Here is a 22,939-nt window from a genome sequence, read left to right as displayed (position 1 = left end):
ACTTTCTCACTCGTGTCCCTCACTGGGACCCATTAAAAGTCCAAGAAACTTTGGAGCTGGATTCTGACTTGGAGCTCTGGAGAGGTTTCTTCAGCTCCCTCTCAGGGCCTGATGTTCAGGGCCTGAGCACAAAGCCCCAGAGGCTCATTCAAGTCCTTGTGCTGTGTCTGTGCTGCTGAGCTGGGCCGGGCTCCTGGCACAGAGGGTGATGCTGGTAAGCAAGCAGAGCTTCAAAAGCACATTTCTCTGGATGAGCAGCTCTTCTCCCAGCCCAGCAGGGCTGGGGCACTGCCTGCAGCCAGCGCGGGCACAGCCCAGAGGCACAGAGAGCTTCAATCAGTCAGGGCTGGGAAGGTGCTGAGAAGTGCCTGGGGCAGAATCACTGCCAGCCCTTGGCACAGGAACCTCTGGCTGCAGGACAATGCAGCTGCAGCTCCTGCAGTGATCTCCTCAAGCTGGAACATGCCAATGCCCACAGCCCCTGTGAGTCCATTCTCTGATGGTCTCTTGTGCAGAGCAGCCAGGGGTGCCCAGGGCTGTCCTGCAGAGCAGGGTCCTGCAGCCCAGGGCGCTGTGCTGGGCCAGGGACTCTGCTGCCTGCCAGGGACAGCTCTCAGCCGGCCCGGGGAGCTGCTGCCAGCGCTGGCCAGAAGCTGTGGGGGGAAGGAGCCACCCTGAGCAGGGCAGGTGCTGCTGCTGAGAGCTGCTGGCTGGGGCAGGGCTGCTCCCAGCTCCAGACCAGCCTGGGCACAGCTCCGGAGGACACTTCCCAACGAAGGTAAGCCTGGGATTGCTGTAAAGCTCAGCAGCTTTCCTGAGACTGTTTTCAATTTCCTGCTTGGAGAAGGATGAGACAAAAAGATTTTTGCTTGTGATACTTTTTTATATATTCATAGCTTTGTAGAGTACTATTATATTGTTATAAAACTATAATCCTTACTTGACTCTATTAAACTCTTAGTTAGCTCTATATATATATATATATATAAGCATATATATATATATATGCTTATATAACTGTAATCCTTAATTAACTCTAGTACCTTTCCTAACCTTTCTCTTAGATTTTAGAACAATAAGCAGGCTGTCTAAATACATTCCTGAAATACTGCATTGTCTTATTACCAGGAAGAGGACCTACAAGAAGAACATTTTGGTTTTGACCAGAATATGAGCAGTCATAACAAAAAGTGTGGCAAAATAGACCTTGAACCTACACCAATGGGTTGAGCCAGGAGTGTGTAACTGGGACAACTGAATCTCCTATTGGATGTTCCTGTTAAATATCCCAATTAATCCACCTTTTGAAATTGTTGAAATCAGGAGTCGATTGTGCCTCATCCCCACTGGGACACCTGGAAGCTTCCAATAAAGGTCTGGTTTTTACTTTACTGTTCTAACTCTGTTGCAAGGGGTTGTTTGTGGGTTTTTTTGGTTTTTTTTTTTTTCTCTCTTTTGATCATAGACAAGAGGGGGATGAGAGAAGCAGAAGAGGAATTGTAATCCCAGAATGACAGAACATTCTGAGTTGAAAGGGACACACAGGATCCTCAAAGGAATGTTTGAACATTTACAGAGACTCCAGAACTGTGACTTTGGGTGGTCAGTCTCTCTGCTGGCAGCCTCCCAAAGGGCCTTCAGCCACTGCTCAGCCCTGGACAGCAGCAGCATCACCTTGGCAGGGCCCAGCAGGGCTCTCCTGAGCTGCCCTTGCCCAGCTGCACACAGACCCTGCCCCAGCCAGGGCCCTGCACACAGGCAGGTTTCTGTAGGGCCGGGCCGAAGGCACGCGGGGTGGGATGGGCTCTGTGAGCGCTGGCAGGGACAAGGCACCTCTCAGGAGGGAATGTCCAGGCCCAGGGAGATGCTCAGGGAAGCAGAGGGGGCTGAGCAGAGCAGTGCTGGGGGAACAAGCCCATCCAGCCCCTCACCTGCCCTCAGCCACAGGGAATCCTTTGCCTCTCCCATCTCTCAGTGGCAAACTCTGAGTGCAGCAGGAATGCTGGGGATTTCTGACCTCAGAGAGGCAGCAATGATGTGTGGGTAGGAAAACAATTTCTGAATCCAATTCCTGACATCTATTTCACTTAGAAGTGTGACTGCAGATGCTACCAACCCTTTCTGAATTAGAAGTGATTCCCCTGACAAATGCTGAATATCCAGCCTTGTCCCTCTGCCACATGGCCACAAACACAGGGCAGCAGGGCAGGGATGGCTCCTTGAGAGCCCCCACGCACAGCCCTGGCTGCTCCTGGCACACTCAGCCAGCACAGCTGGAGCTCAGGCAGGGACCTGGGTGAAGGTTTGCCCAGAGCAGGAACAAGGGTGGATGAGTCCCAGCAGCACAGTCTGTAGGGAATGGCCCAGGTTTGGCTCCAAGCAGCCTCTCCTGACTTGTGCCTGTCCTTTCTCCATGAACAGGTGCCCATGTGCAGCCACAGCAAATGTCCAACAGCAGCTCCATCAGCCACTTCCTGCTGCTGGCACTGGCAGAGACGCGGCAGCTGCAGCTCCTGCACTTCTGCCTCTTGCTGGGCATCTCCCTGGCTGCCCTCCTGGGCAACGGCCTCATCATCAGCGCCGTAGCCTGCGGCCACCACCTGCACACGCCCATGTTCTTCTTCCTGCTCAACCTGGCCCTCAGCGACCTGGGCTCCATCTGCACCACTGTCCCCAAAGCCATGCACAATTCCCTCTGGGACACCAGCACTATCTCCTACAAAGGATGTGCTGCTCAGGTTTTTCTGCTTATCTTCTTCATGGGAGCAGACTTTTATCTCCTGACCATCATGTGCTACGACCGCTACGTGTCCATCTGCAAACCCCTGCACTACGGGACCCTCCTGAGCAGCAGAGCTTGTGCCCACATGGCAGCAGCTGCCTGGGCCAGTGGCTTTCTCAATGCTCTCATGCTCACAGCAAATTCATTTTCCCTGCCCCTGTGCCATGGCAATGCCCTGGGCCAGTTCTTCTGTGAAATCCCCCAGATCCTCAAGCTCTCCTGCTCCAAATCCCACCTCAGGGAACTTGGGCTTCTTGTGGCTACTGCAAGTTTATCATTATGTTGTTTTGTGTTCATTGTTTTCTCCTATGTGCAGATCTTCAGGGCTGTGCTGAGGATCCCCTCTGAGCAGGGACGGCACAAAGCCTTTTCCACCTGCCTCCCTCACCTGGTTGTGGTCTCCCTGTTCCTCAGCACTGTCATATTTGCTCACCTGAAGCCCCCCTCGATCTCCTCCCCATCCCTGGATCTGGCACTGTCAGTTCTGTACTCGGTGGTGCCTCCAGCCCTGAACCCCCTCATCTACAGCCTGAGGAACCAGGAGCTCAAGGCTGCAGTGAGGAGACTGATGACTGGATGGTTTCAGAAACATTAAACTGCTGGCCAATTTCTGCCAATCACTTGTAATAAAACTCATCTTTGATACTTCTTGTTGGTTTCATTCTGGAGGTTCTTTTTCTTTTGCTTTATGCTTTTCAAATTGTCCACAAAGTAGTATCATTCTTTGTACCATTCCTAATTTTGTTTCTCTCCACCTTTCCCTGTGGCCACAGACTGTGTCAATGAGGGGCTGTGCTCTCGGTGGCTTTAAGGGAGCTAAAGGATCTCCCAGCAGAGTTTTCTGCAGAGCTGCCCTTTTGTTGCCTTCTCTGGAGCTGCAGCAGCAATGTCTGTGTGCAGAGCTGGGGGCAGATCAGTGCTGGCACAGCAGCTGTGCCCAGCAGCAGCAGCAGCACTTGGTGTTGCCAGTGCTGCTCCCGTGGCCCTGCCCCGCTGCCCTGGTGGCCCTGGTGTTGCTGCAGGGCCTGAGTGCTCTCGGGGCCGGGCACAGTCCTGGGGGTGGCAGTGCCGGGGCTGCAGCAGGGACAGGCCATGGGCACTGCTGGGGCAGCGCTGAGGCCTCAGGCCAGGGCCTGGGGGCTCCAGGCTCCTTGCCCAGGCTCTCTCAAGAACACAGCCAGGCCAATGCTCAGCACAGAAAACCCCCGTCAGCAGCCCCAGGCTGGCCGTGGGCAGGCTGGGGGCAAACAGCACGGATGGTGCTCTGCAAGGGCCCTGGGGGAGAGGGGAAGGAGCAGCAGAGCAGGGGCTGATCCATCCCCAGTGCGCTGCACAGCCCAGGGTAGCGTCCCAGAGCGTCCTCATGGAGCTGCCAACAACATCCCCCCTCTGCAGCCCTGGCCTCTCCCCCAGCTCACACAGGTGCCGCATCCTTGCAGGCACAGACACGGCAGCGCTGGCTCAGGAGCCCCTGTTTGCATTGCACACAGCAGGTGGGAGCACCCCCGTGCTGGTGCTGTGGGGACAGGAACCTGAGGGAGCCCAAATGCCATCAGCCCCTGGGGCCAGGAAGGGCTGGGGGACGCCAGGGAAACCACTCAGCTTTGTCCTGGCCTCTGCACTCAGCCAGAAAGTTTGTTCCCATCAGCTGGGACTTTCCTGTCCCACTGCAGACACTGTTGCTCAGAGCCAGGGCTGCCTGGCAGCCACTCCCAAACTGCCCTGAGCATTTCCTTGGCTTCACCTCTGCTTTCTTTACTCTTCCTGCTACAAATTTCTTCCTCTTGCCCAGCCCTGTTCCCTCCCCTGCACACAGCCCATCCCTGTTTGCCCTTTCCTCTCTGGCCCCACTCCCCATTGCAGTTCCTGACTTGGCACCATGGGAACGTCCCTTGGGGAGCAGGATCATCCCACAAGTGCTGCAGGAATTGTCTGCAGGCTCCTGCAGTGCCTGGTGCTGCTCCCTTGCCAGAGGCAGCCCAGGCCAGGGGGGCACATCTGGGCTGCTGTGTCTGCCTGTGGGGCTCCCTGTTCTGGGCAAGGAGGAGGAGCTGCAGAGGCTCTGCAGGACTGACAGGATGGGCTTTGGGGCTGTGAGGAGAAGCTGAGGGACCTGGGCTGCTGCAGCTTCTGAAGAGGAGGCCCAGGGCTCCTCCTGCAACTGCTCCAAGGGTGGTTTCAGAGAATCCCAGAATCAGCAAGGCTGGAAAAGTCCTTGGAGATCATCAAGCCCAACCTGTGCCCTGACACCGCCTTGTCTCCCTTGAGCCTCCTCTTCTCCAGGATCAACAACCCCTCAGCCGCTCCTCACAGGACTTGTGCTCCAGACCCCTCACCAGCCTTGTTGCCCTTCTCTGGACACGCTCCAGCCCCTCTATGTCCTTCCTAAATGGGGGGCCCAGAACTGGACACAGCACTCGAGGTGCTGCCCAACCAGTGCCCAGCACAGGGGAAGAATCACTGCCCTGCTCCTGCTGGCCACACCATTCCTGATCCAGGCCAGGAGCCATTGGCCTTCTTGGCCACCTGGGCACATGGCTGGCTCATGTCCAGCCTGCTGTCCATCAGTCCCTGCAGGTCCCTTTCTGCCTGGCTGCTCTCCAGCCCCTCTGTCCCCAGCCTGGAGCGCTGCAGGGGTTGTTGTGGCCAAAGTGCAGGACCCGGCACTTGGACTTGTTCAACCTCACCTTGTGGGATTTGGTGCCTGGATCCAGCCTGTCCATGGACTTGTCCAGAGCCCTTTTATCCTTCAGCAGATCAACACTCCCAGACAACTTGGTGTCACCATGGTTCCATGAGGCCCCAGAGTGTCCCAATGGTCTCCATGATTCTATGAGGCCTCCCAGTGTCCCAATATCCCTTTGGTTCCATGGGACCCCTTGCTGTCACAAAGTCCCTTGGATACTTGGGCCCTGCAGTGTCACAATGGTGCCGTGGTCCCCCAAGGCCCTGCAGTGTCACAGTGGATCCTTGGTTCCATGAGGTCTGGCAGGGCAGCAATGCTCTCCTTGGTTCCTGCTGTCTCCCATGCCCCCACTGTCAGGCTATAGAAGGACACCTGGCTGGTGAACAGGAGTTGGAGTGGGTACCTACTCAAGGAGGGAGGTAATAATAAAAATTCCTCCCAATCCCCCCTCCCAAGCCAGGTGTCACTTCAGATCAGGTATGATCCCCTGGATCTGGAGAGTCAGCCAGATGGTTTAGAAGAAAATTATCTGCCCAGTGAGCCTCCCAGTTATGATTCATCTGTGAGACAGATCACCACCTCTGACATCAAAAGGGAAAGAAGGGTAATCGTGGTGGGTGACTCCCTTCTGAGGGGAACAGAGCGCCCCATATGTCGACCAGACCCACCCCACAGAGAGGTCTGATGCCTCCCTGGGGCCCGGGTACGGGATATCACTGAGACACTGCCTGGGCTGATTCAGCCCTCTGATTATTACCCACTGCTGATACTCCAGGCTGGCAGTGATGAGATTGAAAAGTGGCGTGTCAGGGCAATTAAAAGGGACTTTAGGGCATTGGGTCAGGTGGTTAATAGGACAGGGGCACAGACAGTCTTTTCCTCAGTCCCTTTGGAGTCTGAGAAAAATGGTGAAAGCAATAGGAGAGCTCACATTATCAACGAGTGGCTCAAGGGTTGGTGTCATCAGCAGAATTTCATATTCTTTAATCATGGGGCAACTTTTACAGCACCTGGCCTGCTTGGACCAGACGGGCTCAATCTTTCTGTTAAGGATAGAAGAATTTTAGCTCATGAAGTGGCAGAACTTGTTGAGAGAGCTTTAAACTAGGTCTGAAGGGGGAGGGAGATGCATCTGACCTGTCTGGAAGCAGGCCCAAGGGTGGTAAGCCTGAGTTAGGGGTGAAATCAGCAGCCCAGCTGAGGTGCATGTACACCAATGCACGCAGCATGGGTAACAAACAAGAAGAGCTGGAGGCCATGGTCCAACAGCAGAGCTATGATGTAATTGCCATCACAGAAACGTGGTGGGATGACTCACATAGCTGGAGTGCTGCACTGGATGGCTGCAAGCTCTTCAGGGGAGATGGGAAAGGGAGAAGAGGTGGAGGGGTGGCCCTTTATATTAGGGAGGGTTTTGGCACCATAGGTATTGAAACTGATGAAGATGAAGTTGAATGTCTGTGGGTGAGACTTAGGGGGAAGGCCAACAAGGCTGAGATCCTGCTGAGAGTCTGTTATTGTTCACCCAACCAGGAAGAAGAGGTGGACAACTCATTCTATAAGCAGCTAGAGAATGTTTCTGGATCATCTCCATTTCTCAGTGCAAAATTTCTCAGTGAGAAATTTCTCCATTTCTCAGGGCGACCTGAGAAGGGAGGGGGGAATGCACCAGCACAGGGCCCATGGAACCATGGAGACACTGAGGGGACTCGTGGGATCATGGAGACCATTGGGACACTATGAGGCCCCATGGAATAAGCAAAGCATTGGGACACTGTGAGGCCTCATGGAACCAGTGAGACCATTGTGACCCTGGGGGTCCCCACGGAACCAAGAGGACCATTGTGACACTGTGGGGCCTTGTGGGACCAAGAGGCCTTTGTGACACTGCAGGGCTGCATGGAACCAAAGGTCCATTGTGCGGGGCCTCGTGTCATCAGTGGTCCATTGTGACACTGTGGAGCCAAAGGAGATCATTGTGACACTGCAGGGCTGCATGGAACCAAAGGCCCATTGTGACATTGCGGGGCCTCGTGTCATCAGTGGTCCATTGTGACACTGGGCAACCAAAGGAGACCTTTGTGACCCTGCAGGGCTTCATGAAACCAAGTGGCCATGGTGACATAGAGGAATCCCATCAAACCAAGGGTTAATTTTGACACTGCAGGGCTACATGGAACCAAAGGCCCATTGTGACATTGCGGGGCCTCGTGTCATCAGTGGTCCATTGTGACACTGTGGAGCCAAAGGAGACCATTGTGACACCGCAAACCACCAGGGTCCAAAGGTCCATTGTGACATTGTGGGCCTCATGGAACAGAGGAATCACGTGACACTGTGGGGCCTGGGGAACCACAGAGACCATTGTGACACTATGGGGGGCCCATGGAACCAAGGGAACACGGAACAGGTCTGGCTGGTTTGGCCTCCCAGGGGCCACCTGACTGGTCCAGCTGACCTTGGCATGCTGAGGGGCTCTTCTCATCTGTTATTGAAACACTGGGGCTCTGGGATTTTCTTCCTATGCAAAAGAACTGTCCTTCTCCTCCAGGCACCCTTGGCCAGAATTGGGATTTCTCCTCCAAATTTCTTTATGTCCCGGCATTGTTCCCATGGGAATATTGCCAGGACAAGTTTGTCTGGCAATGGTTTCATGAAGGTCACTTTCCATCTGTCCCTAAAACATTTGGGGTCTGTGCTTTTCTTTTTTTATGGGAAAGAACTGTCCTGTTTCTCAAGGTGCCCATGGCCAAGATTGGCATCCACCTCCAAAATTCCCAATCTCCAAAGACTGCTCCCAGACAAAATCTGCCATTCCTGACAAGTCTGGCTGGCCTTGGCCTAGTGAGGCTCTCACCTGCCTTCCAAACACTGGGGCTCTGGGCTTTCCTTCCTATGGAAAAGAACCATCCTTCTCATCAAGGAGCCCATGGCCAGAAATGGGATTTTACCTCCAACATTGCCTGTTGTGACAGACTGGAGGAGATTGTTGCCTGGAAACATTTCCTGTGTGGGGGAGGAAGGGGCAGGTCCAGCCTTGCCCTGCCCTGGAACCCCAGCCCTGCCCTGCCCTGGAACCCCAATCCCCCCAGAGCCTCTATCCCAGCCCAGCAGTGGCTGCCAGTCCCTGGCACAGCACAGGCAATGCTCCACAGCCACCTCTGGAGCCCCAGCCCAGCTCCTGAGTGACCAAATGACCCCAAGTCCCACCTGGGGGAAGGGTCCAGGAACAACAAGGGGTATTTAAGGCTGACTACAAGGCAAGCACACATCTTGACCCTACCTCCTCTTGGAATTTCCATCTGAACACTGCTGGAATCCAGGAGTTGGTAGCTCTGTGTCTGCTCCTCTATAGCTTATTTTTCTCTCCTTCTGTGTCTACTTCTACTTCTGTCCTCTTGCACATGTTGATTAACTTAAAATTGAACAGGCTTAGAGTTTGTGAAGTTGAATGGGCCAACTTAATGCATTGAAATCTGTTTTTTGTTCATTGAATATCATAATAAACCTTTTGCCAAAGTTGCTCTGATTTTCTGAAGTTCCCAGTAAAGTCTGTTTTGTTGTCTGGAGCTCCTGAGAATCTCTTGTGGGTATTTCTCCAGTGCATCCAACACAGAGTACACAAACAATTGTAATTTCTTATAAATGTCTCCCTTGAGTGAGTTTTTTAGTGGATGGGGGGTCAGGGCTTGTGTGTCCTGCTTGGCACAGCCCAGGCAGGGCTTTCACAGCCCCATCCCACACTCCATTTCCCAGCTGGAGCCGCCGGTGCCTCTGAGTTCTGCTGCCCCAGCCCCAGGGACGCTCTCCTTGTCTGCCCATTCCCCCACGGTCTCTGGGCAGGGATGGCCTCAGTGCCTGGGGCTGGGGCGGCATCGCCGCCCTTTGGCTCCGCCTGGCCCGAGCCCGGCCCCGGCCCCGACGTGGGCTCCAGTCCTGGCCCCGGCCCCGGCTCCTCCCGGGCCCCGCGGAGGACACAGGCGGCGCGGCCGCTGCCGCCGCCTCCGCTGCGGCTTCCCCGGCCCGAGCTCCGCCGCTCGGCAGCGCGGCCGCCGGCCCCGAGCCGCCGCTGTCCCGTTGCCAGCAGAGAACGCCTGGGGATGGCCGGCCCGGGGCGCTCGGGGGGTGCTCGGGGGCCGCTCCTGGCCCCGGGCCGAGCGCTGACAGCCGCGTCCCGCCCGCAGGGAAGGCGCAGGAGGCCCTGCAGGAGCGGTACCGGCTGGGTTCGCTGCTGGGCAGCGGCGGCTTCGGCAGCGTCTTCGCGGCCACGCGGCTCTCGGATGGCGCCCCGGTGAGCGGCGGGGCCGGCGGCGGGCGCAGGAGGAGGAGAAGGAGGAGGAGGAGGAGGAGGATGGAGGAGGATGGGGTTGGGCTAGGCGGGGGGCGAGCTGAACCCGCTGCTCTCCCTTGCCCGCAGGTGGCCATCAAAAGGGTGCTGCGGGATCGCATCCGGCACTGGGGCGAGCTGGTGAGTGAGCGGGGCCAGCGGCAGAAGCCGGGCCGTGCCGGGCGGGGATGAGCCGGAGCCCAGCAGGGTGGGAGCTGCCGGGAGCCCTGCAGGGAGAGCGGGCGTGGGCTGAGCGGGGCATGCAGAGCATCCCGGGCTGGCTGAGGGCTTCCCCAGCCCCGGCACGGCCTCAGCCCCACTGACGGCATCGCGCTCCTCCCGCAGCCCGACGGCACCAGCGCACCCCTGGAGATCGTGCTGCTGGCCAAGGTGGCCTCTGGCAGTGCTGGTGTCATTCAGCTCCTGGAGTGGCTCGAGCTCCCCGACAGCTTCTTGCTGGTGCTGGAGCGCCCGGAGCGGTGCCAGGACCTGTCGGGTTTCCTGGCGGAGCGGAGGTTCCTGCCGGAGGAGGAGGCGCGGGGGCTGTTCCGCCAGGTGCTGGAGGCCGTGCGGCACTGCACCAGCTGCGGGGTCCTGCACAGGGACATCAAGCCCCAGAACATCCTGCTCGACCTGGCCACCGGGCAGCTGAAACTGATCGACTTTGGCTGTGGCGCCTTCCTCCAAGACACAGCCTACACCCAGTTTGCAGGTGAGCCCTGCCAGGGGATGCTCCTGGGCATCTCATGGCCCAGCCGGGGTGCAGCACCGGGGCTCCCCCTATTGCAGCTGGGATGGGATTAATGCTGGAGCCAGGTTGATTTGGGTGGGGGTGTGAGGGGGTCCAGCTCCCAGCCCTGCTGACAGCCTTCAGCACCCACTGTGCCCTGGGCTGGGAGCTGGAGCTGGGGCAGCCAGCCCGACAAAAACCCCCATGGGGGTAGCAGAGAGGGGGGTCTGACCCCGTGCCCTGGACGGTTTGGTGTGCAGGTGAGGAAGGGCTTGGACTGCTCTGCTCCCCTTGTTTGCCTTGACTTGTTCACATTTTTGGGGGGCTGTGCAGGCAGGGAGTAGAGCGGGTTTCTCCACCACTGGGTGAGTTTTTCTTTTGTGTGTCATGGTTGGGCCTTCCCAGGGTTTCTGCTGCCCTCTTCCAGCACCAGTGGCTTCTTTTCCAGCCCTGAGTCTGTACACAAGTCCCAGGTGCTGGTGAGAGGGCAGCGGTCACCCCGTGTGCCACTGGGGCAGCCCCCACATGCCCAGGGGTGCTGGGGCCAGGCTCTGGGAGCAGCAGCATCCCCCTGCTGAACTCTGTCTGTGTTCCACAGGAACCCTGTCCTACAGCCCACCAGAGTGGATCCACCACCGACGCTACCACGGCGAGGCAGCGACCATCTGGTCCCTGGGCCTCCTGCTGTGCCACCTGGTCATGGGCAAGCACCCGTTCAGGAGGGGCCAGGAGATCATCTGGGGGCGGATCTTGTTCCCACGACGGCTCTCTCAAGGTGGATCCTCATCTCTGGCCATGGGGGCAATGCCAGTGCTGGGAGACAGCAGCAGCTCGTGGGCATCCCGCTCTGGCAGCTGCTGAGGAGGTGGCACAAGTCCTGCTCTCCTGCTCTCCTCCAAACAGAGAATCCATGGGGAAGTTCAGGCCCAGCTCTGGGCACACCCAGCATGGCCTGGGCATGGGAACAGGGGGGCAACTTCTCCAACTGACTGGTGATTCCTGGTTTCTCTCCCCAGAGTGCCAGGATGTCATTAAGAGGTGTTTGTCCATGCAGCCCATGGACAGGCCCTCATTAGAAGAGCTTTTCTGTGATCCTTGGGTGCAGGGTGTTCCTCTGCCCTAGAGGATGGGAGAGATCCACGTGCACAGTTGGACCCAGGGGCCTGGCAGGTAACAGCTCCACACATCTCTTGGCAATCAGTGGCAAAGCCAACCAGACAGGTTTTGTGCTGCCTGTAGCTCTGAGCTGGGGTCAGCAGAAGGGAACACGCAGCTCTTGGGCTGGAGCTGAGCTGGGGACCTGGTGTGGCAAGCACTGGTGGCCACCATCCCCCGGGATTTCCTTGTCCTGGTTCCCTGACAGCTGGGCCCTGGGCAGAACCCTGACAGCCTGGTCTGGCCCCAGGGAAGGAGAAGGAGCCCCTGGAGAAGCTGCACCAGGTGGGGCTGCTGCTGCTATAGACAGCAAGGACGACATCAAGGATGACAATCTCTTCCTCGGCCTGGCCAGCTGAAGATGATGGACTTGGATTCTGGCACCTTCTCCAAAGCCAGGCTCCACAGGGAATCTGCAGATGAGTCCACACACAGGGGGATGCTCCCAGATTTGGGCATTGCTCAGCCTGGCTGGGAACCAAAGGTTCCCCCTTTGCTGGGGCGGATGCAGCTGATCCTTCAGTCGGCTGCCAGGCTGCTTTTGGCAGGGCTGGGGGCATGGGCTGGGGTGGGTACGAAATGGGAGTGGGCTCCTGGCCCTGCCAACAGCCCCCAGCACCCACCGTGCCCCGGGCTGGGGCTGGGGCTGGGGCAGCCAGCCCGACACAAACCAACCCCCATGGTGGGAGCACAGGTGGGACTCCAGAACCTGTGCAGGGGCTGCTTTGCTTTGCAGGCAAGGAAGGGCTTGGGCTGCTCCACTGCCCCTGTTTGCTTTGGGATCACCGTTATTTTGGGGGGCAGTGCAGGGGGGAAGGGAGAAAGCCTGGGCTTCCCTCACCTGTAGGTGCGTTTTTCCCTGTCATGCAGGGGTTGGCATTCCTCAAGGCCCTGACTGAGATAAGATTTTTGACCTTTTTTCTTGTTCCCCTTTTTGTCTGTAATCTATTTTCAATCATTTGTTGTGTGTTTTTCTAGAGGAAGCGTTCTAGGTTGGGTCCAGTCTGGATGGGGAAGTGCTTGGGAGCAGCTGTGGCGTGGATGGGCCGTGCCCTTGGAGAAGGCTGAGGACATCGTTTGGGACCAGCTTTTCTTCCAGCGGTGGATGGCGTCAGGTGGGTCCCGTCTGCTCGGCACGGTGGGATCAGAGCTTTGGGGAGATGGCAGCGAGCACAGGAGCATCCTGCTCTGGGCAGCTGCTGAGGGCTGGATGTGCCGTGGCTGGCTGCAGGCTGGGCACATGTCCTGCCCTCCTGCTCTGCTGCCAAAGGCAGCAGTGATGGGCAGCTCTGGGCACCGCTCTGGGCACGGCCAGCATGGCCTGGGCACCGCGGGCGGCTGGGACAAGGGGACAGGAGCCTTCAGCTGACGGGCGCTTTCTGCTTTCTCTCCTTGCAGCCGGGCTCTGCGGGTGCTGAGGCTGCTCTGGGCTCTGCCAGGGCTCTGCTGGAGCTCAGCACCGGGCCAGAATCAGCCAAAGAAGAAATGGTGTGCCCTGCAGCACAGCCTTGCTTGAGCATTTCAGCAACACAGCTCAAGTCTGCAGCGTGTACACTGCCAAGGGAAAAGATGCCACCACCCAAAAAATAAACTTGTTCAATAGCTTCTGAAATGAAATCAATCTGGGATGACCCCAAATGACATTTTGCAGCTTGCTCAAGCTGTAGCTCAGCCCTTCTCTGAACAGTTCTCTCCCCCACCTGCCTTTTACTTCCCAACTGCTCCCTCTTTTCCCCCAGTGAGTTCCCAGCCCATGGCAGTCTCCATCACACTGCTGCCTTTATTGATGCCCCTCACCACAAGGAAGGCTGAGGCCCCAGCTTAGGGACTCATCCTGTCACTGGCTGAGGAGCAGCAATGTCTCAGAGGTCCAGTGGGATTTTAGTGTCCTTCAGAGCTGCTCTCCAGCCCTCAGCTCTCCTCGCTGCTGAGCTCCCACTCCCTTTTCCTTGTCCTTCCATCACAATGAGCTCTGTGAATCCCCTTGAGCCTCCCCACTCTTCCCAGCCCATGCACCCACCTCAGTTAGGCTGAAGCTGCAGCTTCTCTGTCTCCTCTGGCACACCAGTCCAGTCCCCTGTGCGGGGAGCCCCAGCCCCAGAGCGCAGCACCCAACAGTGCCGTCCGGGCTGGAGCAGCTGCCCTGCAGCCCTGGCTTGGCTCTTGGTGGCAAGGGAATGCTCCCTGTTTGCAGCTGTCCCTGCAGGATGGCCCCAGGGCAGAGCCCAGCCGGGCTCCCATTGCAGCCCCTGAAGCTTGGGGCAGACAGTGGTCCCAGAGCTGAGGTTCATGGGGAGCACCCACAGCTGTGCCTGGCACTCTGTTGCCGTGTGTCACAGTGCAGGCTGGCTTGTACTGGGTGAATGGACCAGCCCCTGCTTTGACTGACAGGGGCCTCGCCCATCACATCTCTCCCAAGGCTGCAGGCATTTCCCAGGCCAGAATCTGAAGGGGTGCAGCCAGAGGGCCCTGGGGACTCTCTGTTGGTCAGACACCTGGCACAGGCTGTACAGATGGGCTGGGGAGCCCTGAGCCCTCTGGGCAGGTGGCCCCATACCTGTCACAGGATGGGGCCACACGCAGGAGCGTCATTACTACATCAGCAGGCTGTTCTTTGGTGAGATCCAGCAGGGCCCTGTTCAGCCTCTGCTCAGCAAACTGATTGTCCATGAGCCACTGGTGGATGTACCTCACCATGGCGGGCAGCTGGAGAAGGCACGGGGAGACTTGGAAAGCTGCCAGAGGGAGGAATGTCCCCAGCTTCCCCAGAGAAGTGCTTCCCTTCCCACCACACTGCCATGGCCTCAAAGGCTTCCAGTGACCAGCGGGCATGGCTTGGGAGGCCAAGCAATTCCTGGGAGGATCAAACCCTGGCCACAGGCTGCTTATTTGCTTTGGATTGCAAAACCCCTCCTCTACGAGCATATCCAGCAGGGCAGCACAGGTCTTGGCTTTGAAGGTGTGTGAGTATGCTCTGAGCCCTGTGCCCATGGTGCTGGTCTCTTCCTCCTGAATCCTCTTGATGAATTTGCAAAGCAGGTGTAGGAGAAGGGCAGGAAGCCAGGCATGTTCCACGGAATGCTCCAAGCACGGTGCTCGGCTGAGCGGTGACAGCAGGCCCAGCCCAGGTGGGGATGGCTGCAGGTACCTGCGCTGTTCTGCGGAAGAGGCCACGGGCAGGGTCCTGCTCTTGTGTGCAGTCCACGGCTGCATCTGGCAAAGAGCGAGCGCAGCCAGAGCTGAGGGGCTGCGGGAGAGGCCGGAGAACACAGCCCAGCCCTGCGCTCCCCAGGCAGGGACAGCCCCGGGATGCCCCAGGGGATGGAGCACGGCCGCTGCGGGGTGTCTGCCCGGCCCCTCTTCCGTCCTGTCCATGGGCATGTCCCCAGGGATGGGATGGGATGGGATGGGATGGGATGGGATGGGATGGGATGGGATGGGATGGGATGGGATGGGATGCCATGGGATGCCATGGGATGCCATGGGATGGGATGGGATGCAATGGGATGCAATGGTGCCAAGCTGGCTGCAGGCACCAACCCTGTAGCCCAGCTCTGCCACTCACCCTCCTGCAGTGGCTCAAATGGCACCACCTCTTCGTTTTCTTCTACTGGGGCAGCACCAGGGCCTTCTTCCTCCTCCTCCTCCACCCAGGCCAGCCTGGGCACTCTCAGGGGTCTCTGCTCCATGGCAGTGACTGGATTTGTGGCTACTTGCAGGAGAGATGCCTCGGAAAAGCTCCGAGTCAGCAAGTCCTGCAGTCGTGCCTGGAAGGCACCTTCAAGAGAGAAGCCTCAGGAAGGCTACAGGACAGCAAGTCCTGCACTCTGGTCTCGAGGGCTCCTGCCACAAGGACAGGAGAATCCTGTCAAGGATTGATTGTGGTCTGGCCTCGAGGGCACCGGTGGCAGGGATGGGAGATGCCTCCGGGGCACCAAGTCCCACAGTCTGCCCTCAAGGGCACCTGCAGAAGAGAAGCCTCATGAAGGCCACAGGTCAGCAAGTCCTGTGGTCTGGCCTCGAGGTCAGCTGCAGGAATAACGCCTGGGAAAAGCTCCAGGTCAGACACGAACGAGTGCGCTCTGCGGGGGCTCCTCACGGCACCGCTCTGTCCCATCCTGTCCTGTCGTGTGCTCCAAGCACTCTGGCATGGTCTTGTCACCGCCAGCTCCTGTGTCACCCCGTGTCACAAAGGGCCCTTGGACACGCTGTCCCGTTCCATGACACGGTGACCACGCAGCACCGTGTCACAAAGGGGCCCTGCACACACTGCCCCCTGCCCGGGGAGCTCTGACATCAGCAGGTGTGGCAGAGTCCCTGCCCCAGCAGACCTGCCACCCCCCGAGCCCTGGCAGCGCTGGTGCCCGTCTCCTTCCCCAGAGAGAGACCTGTGCCCGTGGGGGGCTTCTGTGCCAGAGGGTGCCAAAGCCCACGTGCATTGGGGGCTGCGCTCCTGCCTGCAGGGGCTCTTGGCAGAAGCACCTGGAGCAACTGCTGGCAACACATGGTTGCTGTCAGAAGCTCTTACTCCATGCTGAAATTATTTTCTCATTGAAGTTCTTGCCTTCACCACAAAAACACCTTAGTGGCCAAGGCACGGAAGAATCTGGCAAGTAAGAATCCTCACTTCAGGAAAGCTTTCCTTCCCATTGTTCAACTCAAGTAGTTCCAAATATTTGCAAACTTCCCAAATTAATTTGGATGGCGTGAGGAGGTGAAGAGTTGGAATTTTGCTTCCCATCTCAAAGCAGCTACTCATTTGCCTTAACCTCATCCACTGAGGATCACTTTACAGGACATAAGACTACACAAAAAAAGGGCAAAAACGAGGGCCATTCTTTGGTTTTCTATGAAGGGATGATAATATCCTAATTCTCTTAAGGAAAAAAGCTCTCAAGAAATTAAAGTCCACTCAGTGGTACAAAAGTAGCCCAAAGAAATGAGTAGATGGCAAAAGGGCTAATCCTCCCCTAGTACAGATATCTAAGTGGCCAGTGAAGTACAGCTCTCCCCTCTTGTTCCCTGCAGCAGAATCAGGAGCATGAAGAGGAAAAGTCACAGATATTCTTTCTGCCCTCCCTAACCAAAGCTGTGCCAAAGCACAGATGCTGCCTTCCAACTGACTCAAATTCCAGCCTAGACCTCTCCCCTTCCACACAACTCCTTCTCCAACACCCCACCAGCAGCAACCCCCCCAAACTCCCGCACAGATCCCTCAACACCCCGCCAGGAGCCCCAGCTGTCCCCGTCCCTCCGCAGAGCTTCCCCACCCTCCAGTAGACGCCCTGGTTCCCTGCAGGTGCCGTGGGATGGCACTCAGGAGGATCTGCTCCAAGGCCTTCCCCTGGAGCACGCTCAGGCTGCCAGACCTGTGGTTCCTGGATCATCCTTCCCACCGAGCCTTCCTGTGCACGGCTGTTCCATTTGCACCTTTGTGCTCAGCTCGGACTTCTCCACTGACCCACGAGTGCTGGTTGGAGAGGATGGAGAGCAGCCTGGCAAGCTCTTTCTCCAGCTCCCTCTTTACTCTCAGGGAGGTAGAACATTCCACAGGAAAGCAACTGCTGCCACAAGGAGCGGGTGGCCTCAGGCACCTTTGGCAATGAAACGAGGCCTTTGTTTGACAGAAGGAAGCACAAGCAATTCACATGAGTAAACAAGTAATTAGCACAGACTTACCTAAGTACTTAGCACCAGTTAGCATAAGAAAAACCTGGCAGGCCTAACTTGACCTGAGAGTGACTTGACAAAAAGCTTTAGCCATAGTCTACCAGAAGAACTAAGGGCAAGTGTGGAGTCAGCCCTGTGCAGGGAAGCCATGAGGAAGACTTTGTGCTGCTTTGGGGCATGGAGACGGCTCCTGGCCAGGGCCTGGACATCAGCTTCAAGTACAGCAATCTGACACAATGTATTTCTAACCCCCTGCCTATCGAATCACCTCAGCAGTGTAAAGATGGATGGTATGTTTGATACAATTCCTACATCAACCCACTGAAATTTATAGGTGGTGGAGAAACATTCCAGTGGGTGCAGACCCCTGCCCTCCTGCCAGGACAGTAAAAGGGCTTTTGGCAGACAGTGCATTTGTCTGCCGATTTCATTGAATGAGGGAGACCCCTCAGGACTGCTGTATCCTGAGGGAGCTCCGTTGGCCTTGACCTGTAGGCACTGCACAAGCTTAAAATCAGCTGCCTCAGCTTCCAGGACCTCTCTTGGCCAGCATCCTGACGTGGATGCAGGACTGCTGCGAGGCACTGCTGGGACCCAGCGGGACGGGACCGGCTGTCTCGTGTCCACGTAGCACCCCCTGACACAGCCAGGGTCATCCCGAAACCAGAGAAACGCTCACGTGTCAGCACAGGGGAGCAAGGAGCACTGGGCTCCCCTCAGGGTATCTCAGCTGGGCTCGCTCCACAACACAGCCCCACTTTAAGGCCTGCTGATGTCCAGCTGCCAGAAATGCCTACCTTGTTCTCTCCAAGATGCACGGGGAGAGCCAATGAGCAGGATGCCTTGGGAGGAACTTTCCCAGCCTTTTCTGAGGCCAGGGACACACCAAGATCAGCCAAGACTCTCCACGCTGCCTGGCCCTCACAGCCCAGCTCTGTGCTGGCCCTGGGCCACAGCAGCATCCACCAAGCAAGAGGCAAATGCATATTGCCAAGGGTTGAAACCCAGCAGACTGGGAAGATGTGAAAAGTGTGTGCGTAAAGGCCTTTTAATTCACAGCTCTCAAAGAGAGCTTTGGGGCTCGTGGCTGGACAGAGATGCTGCTGCTCAAGCCTCTGTCCAAAGGGGGGAACACACCCTGCTGCAGGTGCTTGGGTTGGTCTCCGCAGGTCCAGGCGGATGCCAAACCTGCTCTTCACAGCCTTCTCCCTTGCCCTGCCCCTCTGCCAAGCGCAAAGGGCCTCAAGGACTGAAAGGACCACAGAGAGCCCAAGGGGGACACTTGCACCTGCCTGACTGGGAGCTCCCTGGGAAGCACTTCCCTTGAGAAGCAAGCCCCTTTCCTCCAAAGGCATTTCCCCAAACGTGTAGCTTTCCTGGGGAACACCAAGACACTCTTAAGAAAAGCTGGCAAGGCTGAATGACTTCAGGTCCTTTCAGGACAGGCACTCCAGCTGTAGCTCGTAATCCCCAAGTGGGTTTCCAGGTGGAGGTTCAGAGGTGCAGCCCCAGGCCCTCTACAAACACAGGCTGCCTGCTGCCTCTTCACCTGCCTCACCTCCTGCCTGGGGTCACAGCAGCAAAACCAGGCTGTTCCAGCCAGAGCCCAGAGCCCTGTTCCCACAGGACGCTCTTGCCAGCACCTTCCAGGAGTCTCCACTGTGCACGCAGCGCTTTTCATGCCCACTCTCAAGAGCCTTTGGAACGCAGAGCACAACCTGGCTGGCTCTGCCACCAGCACAGCCCAAACACAGGCGGAGGAAGAAGCAGCAGGGGTTGTTTTGCGGCCATGCCCAAGAGAATTTTGATATGAGGATCTATGTTTACCCCTGAAAGAATTTTCTGCCAAGGTCGTTGACATAGAAACCAAGAAGGGAAGAAGGATAAATAAGAGAAACCTGCAACTGCCTATTCCAATAAGCACTTTGCTTGTCTCTCGTGACCAATGAGTAAAGTGTAAACTTATGAGCTTTGTAAGAATGTCGAAAAGGCATGCATGCTAGAATAAAAACAGGGTTTGAAGCCTTCTGGAAATGGAGGGTGTTGCTTTGTATTGTCTCCGTCTCTACCATGACAGAGTACTGCATCCAGCTCTGGGTCCCCAGCACAGGAAGGACATGGTTCTGTTGGATCTAGTCCAGAGGAGGGACAAAATGCTCTGAGGGCTGGAACCCTTCTGCTTTGGAGACAGGCTGGGAGAGCTGGGGTGTTCAGCCTGGAAGAGAGAAGACTCCAGGGAGACCTGATTGCTGCCTTTCAGTACCTTAAGTGGGCTGGTAAAAGAGATGGGACAGAATTTTTTGTAAGGGCCTTTTGTGACCAGACTGTGGGGGAATGGTTTTAATCTAAAGGACGGTTGATTCAGACGAGATTAAAGAAACCCACTTTTTACACTGTAGGTTTTGAAACCCTGGCACAGGTTGCTCAGAAAGGTGGACATCCATCCCTGCAGTCATTCCAGCTTGTGCTCTGAGCAACCTGACCTAGTCAAAGGTGTCCCTGCTCACTGCAGGGCATTGGACTAGATGGCCTTTAAATGTCCCTTCCAACCCAAGCCACTCTGTGCTCCTGTGCTCCATCAAAGCAGTGCGGGATTAGTGCTGGGGTGATTATGCTGGCACCTGTATTTTGGCAGTTGTGCCGTTTAGCAAATGGCCAAGAGAGGATTGATGGGCTGGGTAGTGAAGTCTGCAAATAACACACAGTGTGCTCAAGGAGAAAGAGGAGAGGAACACAGCTTCCAGTTCAGATAAATGCCAGCATTTTGCTGCCCATCCCATGTTAAGAAAGAAAGGAATGTCCTGATGATCCCTTTGTGTGGGTGCCCTATTGGCGGTATCAGAACTTGTGTTCTGTAAGACAGTTAAGTTGTTACAGCTTCTTGCCCCATTTCTCACTGGATAAAACCCAAATACTGCATTTTTCCATGTCTACTTTCTTCCAAGTCAAGGCAAATCTTGTTCATTATCGAGTGGGACATATTCATCTGTTCACAAGCAAATTCTTCTTGCCATTCACACAATGTGGATTTGCTCGAATCAGACTGTAATTAAGGTCTACCTCTCACTAGTATTAAAGTTGATGCATTGTGAGGCAAGGTGTCGAGTAATTTGTCCTGGTGTCTGGCCCTGTAGAGGGTTTTTCTGTAATTAAATGACATTTGAAGACAGCTGTAGTCTACCGTACTTCTGGCATCCTAGAAATGAAGAAACAGCCTTTGAAACAGGATTTTATCCTTTCTTCCTCTTCTTCCTCCCAGGAATTTTAATCTCTGAGGTCTAAGCTCTTCAGCTGCCTCACAAACATTGTTTTAATTCAGACAGGCATCCATGCAGTGAGCCACAAATCAGGACTGTGGCTGTGAAGCTTGAAGCAATGCAGGTTTATAGCACTAAAAATAATAATCTGTTACCCAGGTTAAGCCAAGCACTTCCCAAATAACTCTACCTATCCTCAGGGATGTTTCCAAAAGGATCACTGTAAAAGCTGGGAGTGGGGAGAGAGAGTGTCATCAAAATTAAAAATACAGCTTTCTGAGATCTTTATATTCGGATAAAATGAGATTCAAAATTGTTCATATACGGAACATGAACTAAGAAGTGAACGACAGGTTGTCAAAATAATTGCTTGGGGAACAAAAAAAAACCATAAATAAAAATAAGTTCATGTGCAAATAATAAGTAAACCATCATGCTAAGAAAAAAAACAGACGTGCCAAACCTAAAAGCAAGAAGGCTGTTTCATCTGTCTCAATACAAACATAATGACTGAAAAGAATCAGAGATCCTCAAGACCATTACTATATACAGGAACTTTTAGGTATTGGGGAAAAAAAAAGAAGGAAACTGTAGTGTGCAATTCACAGAGGTAACCTGGAATTTATTGATGAACTTGTTGCAAAATTTCTGACAGCAGACTGGAAAAGCACAGGGACTGATCAGACCATGTGTGGGCATTTCCAGCAGTGTGAGGGATGTTTCTGGGAGCAGCTGCAGGGAAGAGAAGCAGCGCACAATCACTGGGTGTCCTAGGGTGACCTTACGATGCTCGCGTCCCCGATCGTGTGTTCTGTTGATGCTGGATATTATATTGTGTGCCTTCCAGACGGGCTCTGAGAGCAAAGGCGGGGAGAAGAAGAAGCACAGAGTTTGTTATCAGAGACTGCACTCACTGCTGCCCAGTCTGCTGGAACACAGAACTCCACGGTGCTGTCTGGGCACGGACGGGGCAGAACACCACGCTCCTTTGCTTTTTAGTTACTTTAGCTAGCTGGGGCAGTCCAAGTTTTCCCTCGACTGGTTTTCTTTCCCTTTTCTTGGATCCGTTCGAACCTGCTCTGGACCGGGACCTGGGGAAGCACCAAGAGCTTGCACTTTGTGGCCCACGGGGGGCTACTCTGGGCAGCAGCCTTTCCCAGTGCCAGAGGGACTGATAACAGAGCCACCATCCACCGGAGAGATTTTCTGAATCTGTCATCTCTTCAGAGCAACCAATGAGTTTTGTCATCTGGTATTGTTCATTTTTTGGGCTCAGGAGTGCTTTGCCTGTTAAATAAACAGTTTTTTTCCACTTCTCTCTGAGGAAATTTTTCCCGAACTGACTGGGGGCAGGGGCCATGTGGGTTTGATTTCTGGGGGGGGGGGGGGGGGGCTTTTGGACGTTTTCTCCCAATTTGCCCTAAACCTGGACACAGGGACAATCTCTTTGTGGGCTGTAGACTTTACGACAGTCTGTCCCCTGGGGCTGGGGGAGCTGTCCCAGGGTAGGGAGGGCCAGGGCTGGCAGGGGCTGCTCAGGGATGGGTTTGGCCCGTGTCCCTCAAAGCAGCGACTGCCCAAGCAGCTGTGCTGGTGCCGGGCTCTCCTCCTGGCCTGCTGGGCTTTGTTGGGTGGCACAGCCTGTGCCAAGGGGCGGCAAGGGGCCTGCAGGCCCCAGCTCTGGGGGAAACAGAGAACGTCCTGGCCGTATCCACCGTGCTGCCAGCTCAGCAGTGCAGCACAGCACGGGCTCACGCTCCCCACTGCTCCCACGAATGCAGCCGGCCCCACAACACGTGTTCCTGATACCCAGAAAAACATCAGAACGGGTTGCTGGGGGGAACACCCAGTTTGCCTGTGATAAGGGCAAGTTTGGCCTTCTATTTCTGCCAGGAAATGATTTGGAAGTGCTCAAGTAAACCTCGACTGAGAGCTTCCCAAATCAGCTCTTCTGTTGCCATAAAGAGATGGAGCTGTCACCCCCATGTCCAGGTGGTACCACCAGCAAAGCTCAGCTGGCACCAGCAGTGGCTGAGCTCCGTGCCCAGGAGCAGCCGTGGATGCCCACGGTGAGGGCAGGCAGGAGCCAGGCAGGGGCTGCTGTGAGCAGCAGCGGGGCCCCGAGGGGCTGGGGGAGCCCATGCTGAGCATCCCTGGGCTGAGGGCACATTTCCTTCAGTGAGATCATCTGGGCCTGGAGCTCCTCCAGTGGCATGCCCAGGAAAAGAGGGAAGCCATCAAGAACATCTCCAGTGTGGGAGGGGCCCCTGCACTCCCTTGGGAGGTGGTGGAAATCTAAAGGGACCTGTCAGTCACATGTTTTACCCTCCCT

The 22,939-nt window shown here is 56.0% G+C and overlaps 2 protein-coding genes and 1 pseudogene across 2 annotated transcripts; 2 read left to right on the top strand and 1 right to left on the bottom strand.

Moving 5' to 3' along the window:
* LOC128782904 (zinc finger protein 271-like) overlaps positions 1 to 22,939 on the bottom strand; it is a 510,341-nt pseudogene that overhangs the window by 359,305 nt on the left and 128,097 nt on the right.
* LOC128782964 (olfactory receptor 14A16-like) lies at positions 1,656 to 3,432 on the top strand. The gene is made up of 2 exons (XM_053933552.1): positions 1,656 to 1,758; positions 2,422 to 3,432. Exon 2 carries the CDS (start codon positions 2,445 to 2,447, stop codon positions 3,375 to 3,377), a length of 933 nt encoding a protein of 310 aa, XP_053789527.1. The 5' UTR covers positions 1,656 to 1,758; positions 2,422 to 2,444; the 3' UTR covers positions 3,378 to 3,432.
* LOC128783001 (serine/threonine-protein kinase pim-1-like) lies at positions 6,696 to 13,243 on the top strand. The gene is made up of 8 exons (XM_053933577.1): positions 6,696 to 6,772; positions 9,312 to 9,759; positions 9,886 to 9,936; positions 10,141 to 10,507; positions 11,124 to 11,300; positions 11,542 to 11,695; positions 11,931 to 12,795; positions 13,079 to 13,243. The coding sequence occupies exons 1-6, from the start codon at positions 6,696 to 6,698 to the stop codon at positions 11,646 to 11,648; spliced, it is 1,227 nt and encodes a 408-aa protein (XP_053789552.1). The 3' UTR covers positions 11,649 to 11,695; positions 11,931 to 12,795; positions 13,079 to 13,243.

This window comes from Vidua chalybeata (genome assembly GCF_026979565.1).
Source record: "Vidua chalybeata isolate OUT-0048 chromosome W unlocalized genomic scaffold, bVidCha1 merged haplotype SUPER_W_unloc_5, whole genome shotgun sequence".
Taxonomy (NCBI): domain Eukaryota; kingdom Metazoa; phylum Chordata; class Aves; order Passeriformes; family Viduidae; genus Vidua; species Vidua chalybeata.
This window is presented reverse-complemented; position numbering and strand designations above follow the sequence as displayed.

Coding starts and splice junctions, on each gene's coding strand:
- LOC128783001 (XM_053933577.1), top strand. CDS start 6,696: ATGGGTAACAAACAAGAAGAGCTGGAGGCCATGGTCCAACAGCAGAGC. Junction 9,760..9,885: donor GGCTCTCGGATGGCGCCCCG/GTGAGCGGCGGG, acceptor CCTTGCCCGCAG/GTGGCCATCAAAAGGGTGCT. Junction 11,301..11,541: donor CCCACGACGGCTCTCTCAAG/GTGGATCCTCAT, acceptor TTCTCTCCCCAG/AGTGCCAGGATGTCATTAAG.
- LOC128782964 (XM_053933552.1), top strand. CDS start 2,445: ATGTCCAACAGCAGCTCCATCAGCCACTTCCTGCTGCTGGCACTGGCA.